Below are 16888 nucleotides of genomic sequence, written 5' to 3'. Positions count from 1 at the left end.
GATAGCTTTTTATTTGTACTAATTGAAAAATGAAAATAAAAGCATTGACATTGCAGCAGTGAAACATTTCAGCCTTGTTAATACTGTTCAATGATGTGGAAAACAATCATGGGGAGGGGAAAGCTTTTCGCTACAATATTTCCATTAAAATATGTTTCTCAACAAGAACATTTAGTACTGTACCTTAAACATCCTAACTTGTCAAAGCTAATTCCTATTAAACAGAAGACTTGATTAACCCTGGCAATTTCAGAAGGACATATTTTTTCTTATCTTATCAATCAGTTATTGAGCATGTCATGCCCAAAGTTCCATTTGATTTTTCTGTGCTTACAGCTGTCAGTATGAAGCCAGCTTCCATTGCTCAGAGCTACTCAGTGGATACAAATGCAAATGCCTCAATTACATTAATTGTATATGTTTGCATACACACATGATAAGAAGCTGGAAAGTACTCTGATTATTTCCTTGCACTTATTATTGTTTCTTTATGCACCCTGTTATTATCATCATTACTGTATGATTTTGTTTTTATTACTACCTCAAAATAAAGCTTGCTTTTTTTTTTTGCTTTTTTTTTTTTTTTAAATATTCTGTCTCTTCCAGGTTAATGTGGAAGGTGTCCATTGTGACAGGTGCAAGTCTGGTACATTTGGTCTCTCTGCCAGAAACCCACTTGGCTGCAGCAGTTGCTATTGCTTTGGCCTGACTACACAGTGCAGTGAGGCAAGGGGGCTGATTCGCATGTGGGTGAGTAGGAAACTGCTGAGCCATGTAATGCGATAATGTCGTTTCCTGCTGGCATCTTTTAGTCAGGCACTGAGAGGTAGCTAGAAAATGGCTAAACATTTAAGCAATCATTTTCCTCTTTATACTTTGAGAAGTGGAGAGAGCAGTATGTTCCATTAGACAATCAGGGTCAAGGCATTAAAAGTAAATAAGTAGATAAGAAACCCAGTGACAGGACAGCTGACGTCAAGCCAAAGTAAAGCTGTTAAAAGCCAGGGAAGGGCAAGCTAGTCGTGTGGGGAAATTATGCAGTCCAGTGCATTGTAACATAATCTCTGGTATATGACACACGTTTTACCCAGGTGTATTCAAGGGTCACATGCTTGTAGTCCAGCATAGATTTACCATGGTTCCATTAATCTGTTTATTTTCATTGTTTTGGGTTTTTTTTTAATTTAAAAAAAAAAAAAAAGAGCTTATTAAAGCTCTATTTAAATCCAAGAATGGGAGGGTATAATCCATCAGAGCAAACACAGAGCTCTCCACCTATTTATGGAGAAGGGCCTTGGGACCTATGCTGGACTGACAAATAAGGCAGACTGGATGTCTTCATTTGTCTGTACAATGAGCGCAAAACACACGTTGAGACTGCTGCTGTCCATCGATGCTGTGCGAGCTCCTCAGTGACATTCTGGAGGAGCTATTTCTAATGACAAATGACTAGTTCAGTCCCCATGTATGGTCAATCATGTCTCTGCTGGAAAGCATAGAGGGAATGTCCGCCTAATGCAAATCAGCCAAAGCCCCTGACTTGTCATGCACAAGCATCAAATGGATAAGGATACTTTAGGCTGAAATCAAGGTGTGATCTCTTACTAAAGAGTTCATATCTCTTGTTGAAGTGGTATGAATAGCACCGGTTCTCAGCTTCATTGTTCAATCCAATAGCACCTCTTTCCCTTCCCAGTGGATGAAGTGATTTATCATGGTCTGCCTCAATTTTTCCTCATTATTTTAGTTTTGCCCATCAGATGTTGGTAGGCTGGAGATGAAAGGCTGTAAAAGGCTGACAAGTTATAAAATTTAATCAATTCCATGACAGAAACAGTTCTGGAAAATTGTGCTTTGACCTTTGTGGCAGCACAAAGCAGAAACGTAGTTTAAACCTCCTGATTATTTTGTGTCTCTTGATTAATTTCCTTTGCTATTTATGGTCATATCTAAACAAGTGTATGTCTGCGTATCATCTAGTTTTTGGTACTCTGATCTATTTCAGAATTGATTCAGAGTTGTAAACGGAGCAAGACTGGGTTCTGCCAGCTGCTAGTGACTATTTCAGATACTCTCAGGTGCTTGAAATGGCATTAGACATGTTTAAACAAGCAAATCCTGTCTTATATGACAATAAGGCAAAGCTGATCTGAAATTTAAATGTGTTGCCAACTTTCTTGATGTCTAAAGTAGTAAACAGTAAAATACGGTTATGGTAGGAGCTTGGGAAATATCACTTAGGGCTGGCAATGTTAGGAATGCTTCCATGTCTGGTCACTCCATAGTGCTCTAAATGTACAGTACAGGGCTTGGCTGGTTCCTCATTACCTGATCCCTATCTTGTGCACAGCATGTTGATGGGATGACTGTTAGAGCTATAACTCTGCATTTGTTTTCTTCGTTTTCCTCACTCTTTGGGAGAAAGCAATTTTGGTACCAGCCCTTTGCATTCCCCACACACTTCCTGTGATACTTTCATCTGCACAGAATTACTAAGACTCTTATTACAGTTTTTGATCAAAATAATAATTTCTATATAATGCTATTGAGACTCTTTCAACAAGTCTAAGAAAATTACAAGTACCTAAGTGGCATCCTTATACTTTTCATCAAATCTGAATTTAGAGTTACAGAAACCCTGAGCCCTCACTCTCCGCATAATGCCCGGAGAACACTTAGCTTGACTATTGCGTAAAAGTACCAAGGGATCAGGGACTGTGTTCCACAGCCCCAGTGATGTATAATAAGTGTTGGTGAGAAGTATGCTTCTTCATAAGGTACATTTCTCACAATCCGAACAGAAGAGGCCTGAGACTGAAATAGCATTATGAAAATCGCTTCAATAAAATTCTTGGGATCACTTGTTGATGAAACTATTTTAACCAGTGCTAGTAAGTTCATTGTTAACTTGAGGACAAGGTGCAAAAGGCTTGAGGGGGAGGTCATTATTATCACTGTTTATACCTGAAAGAGTAGTAAGACTGTTTTGTGACAAATTGCTCATGATGTGAAATGAAATTACCTAGAAATAATTTTTTAAAGAGTTAGAATTTAAAGACTAACACTTCATGGGGAAAAATAGACTTGATTTTCTTCTTGATTTTTTTGATTATGTATAGGTAACCTTGAAGCCAGAGCAAATGATTCTACCACTGGTAGATGAAAAACTTCAGCGCAGCACTCTTTCAGGGATTGCATTCCAGCCTCCTGAAATAGTAGCCAATATAGAACAGGTGATGCAGGATCTTCGGTCAGAACCTGTTTACTGGAGACTTCCGGAGCAATTTGAGGGACGAAAGGTAAACACAAAATTCCACTGAATACTGACATGGATTTATATATTTTCTTAATCTTATATTTGTATTTTGCAATGCCTTTTTTCCCTTCCAATAACTATGTCATCACACAGTGGTGCTTAAAAAAAAAATAAATGCCATTCCATTATGAAAAATTATTTACTCCATTATCATGGAAATTCATAAGTCTGTAACATAAACACTATTTTAAAATATGCATTTTTATTTATTTATATATATATTTACAGACAGTAACATGTAATATTTTCCCACAAGATAGATTCTCTCATAAAAATGTTATTTAAAAAATTAAGCTGCATTAATCTAATATAACCCTCTTGTAACTTTTTGTTTCTCTCCATTTAAAAAAAAAAAAATGCCCGATCTTTGTAAGTTACACAGGAGAAAATGATTGAAATAACCCTCCTTTTGGATATTGTTATGGGCCTCTGTGACGATTTATTTTGCACTTTTGATATTTCTTGGTTTGGCTTGGGAAAGTTTAGATGTTTCTTTCTCTGAACACAAACTTTGGGGAACACCAAGGCACATACAAAAGAAATAGATAACATTTTGTTTTTAGCGTAGTACAATAACAAATTGCTGATGGGTATTTTTGAACACAGCCCTTGTCCCCAGACAGTTCTGCAAGCATGTATTGCTATTTTCTACCATACGCACATTCATCAGACTGCGCACAGGTGCAGAGTGTATCTAGCTCCTACATATGCCCAGGAATTTATTTTTAGCTAACTGAAAATGAAATTTCTTTTTGTACTTTGTGTTTTGCTTTGTTAGCTGACTGCTTATGGAGGGAAACTGAAATACGCAATCTACTTTGAAGCACGAGAAGAGACAGGCTTTACTACTTACTACCCTCAAGTCATCATAAGAGGTGGGCCTGCCACCCATACAAGAATTATTGTCCGGCATATGGCTGCCCCTCTGATTGGGCAGCTGACAAGGCACGAGATAGAGATGACAGAGGTAACATTTCCATCTCCTTTTTTTCCCCAAACTTAAGCACCTGGTTCTTTTTAATATTGTTAATAATCTGGTTTTGTATTACTGTCTTTCAGCATGAATGGGAATATTATGGTGATGACCAAAGAGTCAGAAACAATGTGCCCTGGGAATATTATCATGATGACCCAGGTGTCAACAGGACGGTGTCCCAGGCAGATTTCACATGGAAGCATTATGGAGATGACTCAAGACCAAGTAGAGCTGTATCCCGGGAAGACTTCCTGAATGTGTTGTATGACGTTCATTACATTCTTATTAAGGCTACTCATGGCAATATCATGAGGCAGAGCAGGTAACTATGTCATGCAGTGGTCTGAAATAGTGCAGTAGTCACAGATAACCTGATAGAGCTTCCCAGCAGAATTTTTATTCATAGTATAAGCTATAAGCGGTTGCTGAGAAGAACAGAGGGAGTTAGCATTCAGCATAACAGAAGATGCAGGAGAGGGAAATTTTATTCGATGGAAAATTTAAAACACAATAAGCAAATGAAATCCTTTCAGGATTCCCAGGATCCGAGAACAGAAAACATGTGTAAGCACACACATCCTGAAACAAACAAAAATATTTATTGAATGAATGGCTACTTTATGAAAACATGATGCTGTAATTAAATATAAATGTTAGCATATGAACAAAATTTCTCATGCAAGTGGGAAATGAGGTAAAAAGTCAAAGATGAAAGAGTACTCCTTTAATGAAATGCTTCTTAATCCAATATATTAGGGGTAGACATATTCAACATTTTCTATTCAATTTATTCATTAATAAGTTAGATGATGAAATAAAGATAACACTAAATTTGAAGTGGACATCAGACAGCAAGATGAGAGGAATAATACAAAAATCTGCTGAAACCTAAAGGTCAACCATAAGATTTTACACTTTGAAAGGAATAGTCAGTTGAACAAACAAGGAACAACTGCTTAGTTACCTGTTCTTCAAAGAGGGCTCTGTTGTTTACAACATACCACCAGCTGAACATGATTCAGTAATGATATTCTTGTTGAGGAATGCTAACATTCTAGCTGCATGTATAAAGAGATACAGCCTGAAAAGTGCAAAAAATTAATCTTTTACGTCCACCCAACACTAGTAAAGCCTAAGCGTCAAGTTTTGGTTACTGGAATTCAAGAAAAAAAAGTATTAAAGTGTTCAGAGGATAACAGTGAACATTATCACAGGTCAGAAAATATGACCTGTGAGAGAACTTGTAAAGAGCCAGATTTATTTAGAAATTAGAAATTGCCTTAAGATCCATAAAATGTTGTCACAAAGAGAAAGAAAAGAATCAGTTCTCTGTTGCCATGTTGGGTAAGTCAAAAAAGAAACAAGCTTAAACTTCAGCAAGAAAGATTCACATTAGACATGAGAGAAAAATTCCTGGGGGTAAAGAAGTTCTGGAATAGATTACATAAACTATTCCTAAAAGTTTTTGATAACAAATTCACAGTATCCTTTGCAAGCAAAATTTAATAGCAAGGACACACGACTAACTGGAGATAAACTCCAAAGGTCTCCAGAGGTCCTTTCTGTGATTCTGTCATAAAAGTGACAGGCTAAAATTATTTCTAGATTTCTAGGTCACAAATAGGTCTATAAGAACATGACCTTTGGAGTTTATGGGGGTGAATAGTAGGGGCAGATAGAATGCAACATTGCAGCATTGTGTGACAGCAAACATAGTTGTTGCTGCTATTGTCTCTGTTTAAAGTATATCATTTACAGAAAGTATTCATCCAACTTGCACTGGCTAGATGCTAAATATTAACAACAGATGCCATAAACGTTTTACATTGGTTTCATTTATTTTTGGCATAGTCAGTTTAGGATATTGTATTACCAGCACAGGGAATTCCTGTGGAAAGAGATAGGAAAGTAACTCCAGTGCAACATGGAAAATTTGAGAAGCATATCCATGTTTTGTGTCTGTTTCTCCTTTTCCTTTATGCACTACAGATCCTAGTTCAGCTGTGGAAGCAAAAACTGAATACTATCTCAGCTCAAGCAGCATAAGTTATGAAAATGAACCTCTGTTTTCATTATTTTGTTCTGAGATGCATACGACCATCGTGACTGAACTAGACCTGCATTGTAACAGACCACCATTTTATCAAGGCTACTTAGTAATGAGGCATATAACAGAACAGAGGAGGACTTTTCAGGACCATTTCAGGGCACGTTTGCAAGGTGGCACTTAAAGAACCAAAATGCATTTTTACAGCATCGCATTTCAGAATGTGGCATTTTATATGACAGCAGGACTTAGCGGAGAGTTCATCTGTTCTTTCTGGTAACTCTCCATCTGAAGTCATACCATATTTGATTTTAGAAGTGGTTATGTTACAATAGATTTCTATGATCTGTCTAGTTACATAGGTAACATTCATCACATGGCATCTGAGACTTTAAGTAGAAAATAAACAGCAGGAATACTTTTTTTTTTTTTTTCCGAGTTAGCACCCTGATTGATTTCAGAGGAAGTTTTGCTTAAGACCACAAAATAAATCCCCCAAAATGTTTTTAAAGGTTAGTGGAATATTAGCTTGCATAAGAATTGAAGGCTTTTATTAAAAATAGTCTGAGACCCTCTAAAGGACAATATTTATGCTCAACTTTAAACATATGTTTGAATTAAGTGACTTATAAGAAAGCATTTGTTTAAATAGAGTGTGTTGTGCTTTCTAAATAAGAGCCCTGTCCTAAACTGGTAAAGCTTCTCTTTCTACCTGACTGTGCATAGTAGAAAAGTATAAAGCAAAAGAAACTGTGGATGGGAGGAGGAAAATATTATATATGAAGTCTTCTTAAATTTGTTAAGGTTTTCAATAGTGCCTTAATTTCAATTGCAGAGTTTAAAAGCTGCAGATAAGTGATAAACTACAGGAAAAGCATTTTAAAATAAAGCCAAAGCAGCAGCAGCAGCTGGAAGCATAAAAATAGCCTAGTTCTAGCATTAGTGCTGTATTAGCTATATAGTTTAGCAGCAATGCTAATGTTGTTTCTGCTTCAAAGCTGCAGCATTACTAGTGATTTAGAGATTTCTGCTCAGAATCCAAAGCCAAACATTTTTCTCCTATATTGTTCATTTTGTTGCCCTCATTTTCACATTCACCACTCTAAATTGAAACATTTCTTTTATTAGATTTTGTTTTGCTTTTCAGGCAACTGGGCTGTGATAATAAATTAGTTTGAATTGGAAGTATGCTTTCAATTTGACTGTGCATTATTTCAATATCCCTGACACTGATCAGGTAGCAGTTGTTGGACTGCTGCCTGTTAGACATGTTCCAAGAATCAACCAAGCCTGACCTTCCTGAAGTAGCATTTTCACACAAACAACAGGTAGCTTTGTGGTCCCAGAGTATATTATTATGTAAATACAGCTTTCTGACAGTAAATAGGTTTTTTTGCAGCACACAGACCATCGCCTCAGCCTCGAAGATGATGGGGAGGCAGATTTCATTTTGTTTTTTCATTAAATGTACAGAGATTTCAATGTAAGCTTACATGGACATATCAGATCTGAATGGTTTTGCCCCCTTTATGTTCAGTCTTCTGCTTTGACCTGGCTTTGTTTGCTGGGGGTTTTTTTGTTCAATTTCCCTGCTTCCCTGAACCCCTTTCTTCAGGTAGTAAGAAGGGAGCACAGGGTTTAAGTTACTAGATAATTTGGGGATTTGACACAAGGTATCAAGATGTATGGGTCTGGTCACCTAAGCTCAGTCACAGAGCTCTCATTTAGTTCAGCAGTGGGCGTTTGCTTTTCCTGCAGTCATCCTGACATTGGTTCCTATATGCCAATGTGCAGAAGAAGAGTGTCACCCAGTCACTCACTAATCAAGGTATGGGAGTAGATGAATGGACGATGAGCATGAGGAGGAGTTGAGCAGTTCTGTGAGCTCCTCTGCATTAGCCCAGTGCAGAGATATTTAATGAATCTAGCAGCATTATCAACATACGCTAGTTCAGCAAGTCACACGTTCTTCAACATTTTCTTTTAGGTTGGCAATATATTTGAAGCTTTAAAATTTACACTCTTCTACCCTTTTTGTTTCTCAAAGACAGTAAGCAGTTCCAGATCATAGCAATCATTTAAACAAATTAACAAACCCCCCAGAATAAGGAAGTAAGCTAAAAGAACAGCATTGCGGTACATTAGGATTAAGTGTATTTCATTAGATATTACGTTTGTTGTCTTTGTCGGTGATGTACTCAAGCCTATTTGGCAGGTCAGCATGCATGCTGGAAAGACAGGTAATGGTTGAGAGGCAAGGATATTATTATTAATACAATCAAACAAATGTTTGGTAGGTTAAAATGTCAGAAGCTCTACCATGAAACATATCCCTTTCTGATACTAGCAGATGCTTCTGTAGTAGGATTTCTTGTTTGCTTTAAATTGTTTGTTTATGTGTCTAAATAAGCCTAAGGAAAAAAAAAAAAAAGGGTATCTGGCTACAGATCTTAAAATTTCTGCTAAAAGGCAAATGTCCAATGTGTTTGAAGTCTGCTCTAGAGCTTGTTAAATTGCTTTAGTTGCTGAGGATAGATTTTACTTTATTTTTTTAAATAGTTGCCTCATTAAAAGCTCATTTAGTGAACAATTTTATTGCTGTACCTATAAGAATCATAAATTGGAACTGCATTTAGTACGTGACTTCAATTTCTTAATGAGTCCCTCCAAATGAAGAATCAGATATGGCTTTTGTTAATAGTTTGGCTGAAAAGAGATTAAAAAAAGAGATAGAATCAAGCAGGAGAGAAAATTTAGTTATACTGTTGCCTAGAAATGGAAGATGAGACTGGAGGTGATAGTAGCTTTGTTGTTTCCTTAGGAGAGGCAAAAATAGTGCTGTTTGTCTCCTGTAGATCAAGAAGCTTACAAAAGAGCCAAATACGACCCATGATACCCCCAAATTTCTCCCATGCCAGCTGACTATGAACTAACTGGTTTGAGTTACTGCTTGACTAATCTCATTAGAGATGTTTGTGCCTGTTTTTTCAGGATTTCTGAGATCTCAATGGAAGTTGCTGAACGCGGCACTGTGTCTGGGATGACTCCTCAGGCTTACTTGATTGAGAAATGTGACTGCCCGTTGGGTTATTCTGGTTTGTCTTGTGAGGTACAGTACTAATCTGACTTCCAGTAGGAGTCTTTATGCCTTCTTTGATCCATTCATTAGTAAGGTGTGATAAGTAATTAGAGTGTGTATTCATTTAACTGGCAACACCTCTCCCTTAATTTAATTACTTACATTCTTTTTTCTCTCAGGTATCTCTCTTGCAAGGAATTTAAACACTTTTTTTTGCTTTAGACAAACATGCCACTGAAACTATGGCGATGACTTAGAATGCAGGAAAGTGAGCTTTACTGGGTCAGCATCTCTGAGGCTGAATTGTGTGACTGATGCTGACTGATCAAGCCTTTTTGGACAGATGTACTATGTACAAGAGATTGAACTATGTTATCGTGTTATGGTGAGGCCATAATACACAATACAGTTGCAATATCATATCTTCCAAAAGGCTGAACTGTATGCATCATTTTATCATGACCGCGATTCACAGAATCTGCAAAGAAAAACACAGGAAACCTCTATATCAAATTAAAAAAAAAAACCAATTGATTCTATCAATTATTTATAGTTGTAAGTAAACTACAAATTAACATTTGTAATAGTGAATAATTAAAGGTTACATACTACTTATTCCTGAAAAAAGATCTGTCAGTTGAATGAAATTCACCAAATAAAGTAAAAGAACAAATTGGAAAATGAAAAAGTTAAAAGTATGTTATTAAAATTGTAGCACCAAGCACTCTAAACAGAGCCATGTAGAATTTTAAAATTCTATTCTGTAAAGGCTTTCCAGATTTTTAAGTTTGCCTTGTTTGACATTTAAATTTCCATATAAAATTTTAATAGTTCTTTGAGCTGTGTGACTGATTGAATTTTTTTTTTTAAAAAAAGCCAAACAGCATTTCAATTTTGATTTCTTAAATTTTGGTATTATAATGAATAACTCAAATAACAACAAAATTTAAAAAGAGAAGTCATTTCAAAAGCAAAACTTGAAATAGTACATTCTGAACAGTTGGTCAAAAAGGCAGTTCATAGTTGAGAACCTGTAGATTCCTCACATTGATCTTTCCTCTTGAAATTCTTCCAATAGTGTGCCTTTGTGGACCAACACTAATAGGATGAAAGTTGTCCATTTTGCTTTTTTTTCGCATGCTTGACTGCTCAAAGTAGCACAGCAAATGCATTAAAAATGTAGATGAGAACCATTCTGTAGCATGTCTGTGCTTCATGAAAGAAGCTTCATGTTTTCAAGGAAGGAGATGTTTTCAAAGCTTTAGGGAATGTCTACTGCGCATGTTCAAACTGTCAGTTTTCTGAATACTTATAAATTATCCAAGTGGATCTATGAAAATACACTGAAAAGGGCCGCTGAGTTCTGGCAAATATCTTTCCATTTTACTCCCCCACAATTATTCTTGTTCCAGTGCTGGTATAGGACTCCCATAAGAAGATCTTGCTCAGTCCATACACAAAAGCTTGCCTCCTATCAAATTTCATTATCCCTTATATAAAGTGATGGAGCTGCTTGTAAAGAGGAGCAGGAATTCTGGAACACGGTCCTAGTAGTGTGTTTTGCTTTATTCTTAGAAGCAGGTGAATCACTGTGTCTTAAAATAAAATAGATCTGATATTAATGGAAACTTTTGTCCTGAACCGTTCAAGTTTGGTGAATCTCTAACTCATTGAACACTGGGAGAAAAGTGTTGGCCAACTAAGCGAGCTTGGTGGTCCTTATACATGTACTGTTTTGTTTTTTTTTTTTGCTTATCTAAATATTTTCATGCTGAATGCCCAAGTTTTATAGAAAATCAGCTGACTTGTATGCTTTTGTAAAATGTATCTTATGATTGGTACCAGAGAAAGTGTTTAAGATGTAATACATTGACTGCAGAATAGAAGTTAGTATTTTTGACTGTATGTGCTCTTGATGATGAGACTGGCAGTTTTTCTGTGTGCAAACCAGCGTGTTTTTATTATTAAGCAGGACTAGCAATTCCAAATGCCTTTGTTGCAATTGCTAGGTGGAGGTAGCAGGGAACAATACCTCGAGTATTCTGCAAATCCCTCAGACATCTTGACTAAGTGGGGTCTTCTAAAGGGTTCCCCCAAGCTAGCAGTGGAAGAAAATTTGGAGTGAGTAAATGAAGGGAAAGATGCCTTGCTATCTGCAAGAACTCTGCTCCCTTCAGATGTTGTACAGGTTCGTGTTACGCACCAAATGACACAACAGAACAGTGAGTTCGTAAGAAATGTGTGCAAGGAAGTGAATGAAATAATTCTCTTTGCACACTATTTTGATAAGAGCATACACCTGGATGTGTGTAAATACACATACAAGAAATTAACGGGCTTCAGCATTTGCTCAGGAGTACAGATTTTTTTTAAATTACTGTAACAAATTGCATTTTTGAAGGAAAATATATAATGTCATTAGAACTTTATTTTAATTTGCACCCACCAGGGGCTGGAATAAATGTCTCAGTTGCAACCTTCATACTTTGTGCTTAATTGTGCAATCTTCACATGCTCATAACTTAGTTTATTTTTAGCGTGCTCAGCGAAGGTTATGGTGTGTTCTGTGAAGGTTTATTTAATTTCAGCAGGAAAAAAAGCGTCTGATACTCAGGCATTTTTTAAGCAAATGCTAACAGGGTATATGTATCTATTTCATGATTTATCCTGTAATTGCATTCTGAGGACTATGTGCACAGCAGTTTTTACTAGAAGTGACATTTATATCTTTTTTTTTTTTTTTTTTAATCCAGTAGCAGGCTGAAAAAACAGTGGTAAGATTTTCCCTAATGGTTACTTCTGAAAAACTTACAAACTAGTAATGAAAAATGTAGTCTGCTTCATCTTTTGTCTGTGTCCCATTTCATCTCAGAAATGCTTAGATCAAAATAGATAAGAAGAGTGTCAACAGCCTATCAGAAAAAAACAGTTAGAGGTTAGATTTGTTTGAGGATGTACCATATATTTATACCGCAATCCTAAAGTTACTCAGAACTTGCAAAGCTATGTTTGGACAAGGACTCTTCTGGGGATAGAGAGGGAGGAAAAAATTAGGAAACTGTAGTAAGAAAAGAAATTACTTTCATTTGCGATTATTTATCTAAATTTGAATTCTTCGCAAACCATGAAAATGCAGATAGACTGTTTCTGTGCTTCAGGGATCTTAATGTAGTCTAAGTCAAAATAAAAGTGGAAAAGCAGAACTGAGTTAGATTACTTTCTTTGTGATTCTAAAGAAAGTAATTGTGTTTATGCTTTTTCCATAACTTAGACTCCTGGAGGTTTTGGCAATGATTGTAATACTGTCAGAGTGGTGTTGTCTGAATAGAATCTAGGATGTCAGCTAGTGCTTGACTGAAGAATCCTGCTTTTGATCATGAAAAGTTACTTCAGATTCTCTTTTGTTTTATTTTGCGTCCATTTTATTGCTGTTGGAAAAGTGTACAATTCACTTTTTTTCCCAAAAGCAGAAATTGTGGTCAACAGTAGGAAATGACCTCATCAGACAGCCTTCATAGGCTCCTAGCACCACTAGGTGGTGGGATTTATACATGGGACGAGTGACTTGTCTGTATGCGCTTACCCCCAATGGTCTGAACTATCAAATTGGTCCTGTTTGTACTTTTATGCTGCCATAGCTGTGTGCTTTCTGGGAGCTATGCAGACACTTTCATACATTTGCATAATAAGCCTGAAATAAAGATCAAGTGCTTGATTTTGTATGTGTCAGCTTTGCTAGTAATTTTTGGGTTGCTCTCAAAATTTTATTACCAAGCTGGGGTAGAGGAGACTTAGTGATAGATAAATTTGATTTGGGGCTAATAGTCCCAAGACATGTAAAAACTTTAATATTTTGAATTCTTTACTTTTATGGTCTTTAAATTATATAGCTATAAATAATGCAGCCATGCAGCCATTTTTTTTATTATTATCATTTGGTTTTTGCTTGTTATCAGGCAATATGTAGGCAGATATTAGCTTGTCAAACCTGAAAAACTCACTGAGGGCAAAGGAAACAGAATTACGCTTGCTCTCCACAGTCCATGCAAAAAATTTGTTTTGAAAAACAAACCTCATTCTTAAGACATGAAAGGAATAATGCTTGATGCACAGTGAGAACAGTGAGGTGTTCTGCATCTGAATGAAAGGTCTCTCAAGCTGTAATATGAAAAGCCTGGTGCCAGTGGAGTGCTCCAGGGATTTTTAGCAATGTTTCCAATTAGCGCTGGCTCTTGTTATCTGTAAAGTACTGTATATTGTTCATAACACAGCTGGAAGCCTGTCAGGTTCTTTTCACGACTTGTAAAAACTGGTGATTGGAAAGATGAGCTTGCAGTGCTCCCCATACCTAGTCCACTCTGTAATGATCTGTTTTCTTCTGCATCTTTTTTCTGGCAGTCATGCTCTCCAGGATTTTATAGGCTTCCATCTTCACCTGCAGGAAGGACACCTGCTCAGTCCTTAGGTGCCTGTGTTGTATGTCAGTGTCATGGACACAGTACTATGTGTGACCCTGAAACATCAGTTTGTCAGGTATTACATTTCTGAACTTATGCACTAGGTTAATCTTAAAGTAAAATTCATTAAAAAAATGGAGGACTATTTTAATCTAATTTTGCTTAAATAGCTTAAGTGTCAAAGTGAAAGGGGGGGGTCAAAAAAGCAAACCATCTACATTTAAAGTTTTCCATTCTGTTTTTCTGGAGTTCAGATTATGCAGTGCTTTATTGCCACTGAATTACTATTTGTGTAAAAAGACTAAATAGCTGCAAACTAAAGAGGCGCTGTTACCATGTGTCATGCAATAAACACAACACTGCTCTTATAGGTAGTAATATGTGTGACCTGATACAGTAAGACTGAATTTTAATTGTTTCTTTCTCCTGCTTCAATGGCTGGAACAAAAGAGGGAAGGAAGGATGAATGGGATAAGAAATTCTATAGGATACATCTGGGTAGCTACAGGCCTCCATTCTTTCTCCTTGTAAACCCGTATATAACTCGGCAGGCATTTGATAGATGCTTAAAGCAAGCAGTCCCACTGTGAATCATATCAGGGAGAGAGAAATTATGAATCAAAATAAGTTTGAATCCCTGAGGCTGGAAACAAAATGTTGTCTGCTTTCTTGTAATTATCAAATACAGCTTTCATTCTGTCTCCTTCCTCTGCAGAATTGTCAGCACAATACTGCTGGTGACCACTGTGAGAGGTGTGCACTGGGATTTTATGGTGTTGTCCAAGGCTCTCCAGATGACTGTCAGCCTTGTGCTTGTCCCCGATCCATTTCTAGTAACAAGTAAGTAAGCAAACTCATGATGCAGAATTAACTTTCCAGCAAGCAAGAACTTTATTTTGGGCTCACTGTGTCCTTTTTCAGATAGCTACAGAAGAAAGGCATCATGTAAGCCATACTAAAAATTTCATACCTACTTTTGCTAATTGATCACCCTTTAAAAATTGGAAATCGCTCCCTTGCTAATTTGTGATGAACAAATTAATAAGTGCTAGAAAATGCAATACTCAACAGATAATGAATGTGTGTTATAAAGGTATTCTCACCAATGAAGCTAGAGCAGAACTCAAGTACAATACAGCCACAAGAGAGCTGTAAAAAGTCTTGTGCTCATATATTATGTTGGTATAAATGTGTTAGAGTGCCTTTCTTGCTCCACTGTGGAATTTATTGATTCCTTATTTAATGTTACATGAGTTTTAGGCAATTTGTGAAAGATAGAATAATTTAAAAGCAATATAGTTATTGCAGCATAAATTTTATTGGTTGCTTTGTACTAATGAGCCTTGCCACGATGTCTCCGCATGTGTTCCCAACAGATGATACTTTAGCACTTGAGATTTGTTTGTTGTTTTGCTGAGAGGCTCTTAATGATATTTGGAATCATACAGTAGTACTGCTCTGAAAAGGTTTGTGTTTCATGATTGTTCTCCTGAAAGGTTGGAATTGTTCCTTAAAAACATTTTTCTGTGCTGTCTGACCTTTAGGATGTTTTAGTGAGTATTTCAGCCAGTATATCTGAGAGGGTTTTTTCTTCCTTCTTTCTTCTTCATTTTATCATTTTGGGGTAGTCTGAGGTTTGTTTTGAAGGAGGGATCCCTTTCTCAAACATCAGTAGCTAAAGATATCATGATCTTTCATCCACAGCAAGTGTTTTTAAGAAGACTTCCAAACCTCATAAATACCAAACTGAGAACAACAAAAACAATTATAAAAAGGGCTTAAAGAAATACACTGTATGTCAGAAAGTTATAATGTGGTCTTAACTGCAAGTTTTTCTGAGTTCTACCCTTTTTCATGAACGTTTCCTGTTACGACTTGATTATGTGTTCTACCTACTAGTATCAAGAAAGGACATTCAAGTTGCAAAGAACAAGATCAACCAAGCTTCTCAGCTTTGCACATCAACAACTGAAAGTAGGAAATTATGAAAATATCATTCGATCCTATTTTTTTTCTGGGGGTTAAGAACCTTTGGTTACCCAGAAATACAGGTGTCGGATCAGAAAATGAGCAGGACTCTTCACCCTTCACCACAAGAATTTAGACATATTCTCCACACTGTGCTCCAGAAATCACCTCAGTATCTTATCTAAAAGCTAACATAAAACTCAGGAAGTGGGTGTCACTGAAATGCTCTACACTTGAGAAATGTGTGGACTCCAGGTGGTACGTGTGTCCTGGGTGCGCACTCAAATTGCTGAGCTGCCTAAGGAAGGGAAAGCAAGCAAAGCACCAATACCTCATGCAGCCACACAGCCTGTGTGGCTGCGGATGTTGTCATGGCCTTTTGTGTCATGCTCACATAAAAGTGATCACGAGGCTTTTTGTTCAAAAGCCTTCATAGGACGTAAGTGAATAACATCGAGTCTGAAATTAGTAAATACACTTAATCATGAGATAGTCATCCAGTTTCTTAGTGCTGTCAAGACAGGAGTCAGATGGGAGCATGTCTGGAAACAGAACTGCTTAGGTTTTATAGACCTCAACTCAGATGTCTGTAGACGTCATGGATGGGTTTTCTGCTTCTGTTAGCTGTAGCCATCAACAGTCTTGGTACCTGTATAGCAAATGCAGGGACAGACAACTATACGTCTCACCCATGTTAAAACTGAAGGAAAGCACCATTGGAGAGACAGCGGGGGAGGAGGTGTTTCAAATGTGCGTATATGCCCGTCTGTGCATCTCCATTTTCCGTGATGATAGAGGATGCCTGAACAGTTGGCTTAGACTACATGCCTAACTTTTAGAATAGGTGTAGGTAGGATAGATCCATTCCATAAAGCTACAGAATTAGATGGAAAACGAGGGTATCACACCTTGGATTTGTGTGTGTTGTGCAGCTCAGTGAAAGCTCTTCAAGATACTATTAAGCAAAAAATTCTAACTACCTGCAGCTATTGTATGGTAGTTGAGTAATCATAACCTGCATGAAATGCAGATAGCTAATGAGCTA

At 36.9% G+C, this 16888-nt stretch overlaps 1 protein-coding gene across 1 annotated transcript in view; it reads left to right on the top strand.

The window, feature by feature from the left end:
- LAMA2 (laminin subunit alpha 2) overlaps positions 1-16888 on the top strand; it is a 290911-nt gene that overhangs the window by 165109 nt on the left and 108914 nt on the right. The window contains exons 24-30 of the mRNA XM_075707711.1: positions 607-750; positions 3120-3299; positions 4095-4283; positions 4376-4614; positions 9331-9448; positions 13817-13951; positions 14591-14715. Of these exons, the coding sequence (XP_075563826.1) occupies positions 607-750; positions 3120-3299; positions 4095-4283; positions 4376-4614; positions 9331-9448; positions 13817-13951; positions 14591-14715 (1130 nt within the window). The remainder of the gene's footprint in view (positions 1-606; positions 751-3119; positions 3300-4094; positions 4284-4375; positions 4615-9330; positions 9449-13816; positions 13952-14590; positions 14716-16888) is intronic.

This window comes from Pelecanus crispus, chromosome 3 (genome assembly GCF_030463565.1).
Source record: "Pelecanus crispus isolate bPelCri1 chromosome 3, bPelCri1.pri, whole genome shotgun sequence".
NCBI lineage: Eukaryota > Metazoa > Chordata > Aves > Pelecaniformes > Pelecanidae > Pelecanus > Pelecanus crispus.
This window is presented reverse-complemented; position numbering and strand designations above follow the sequence as displayed.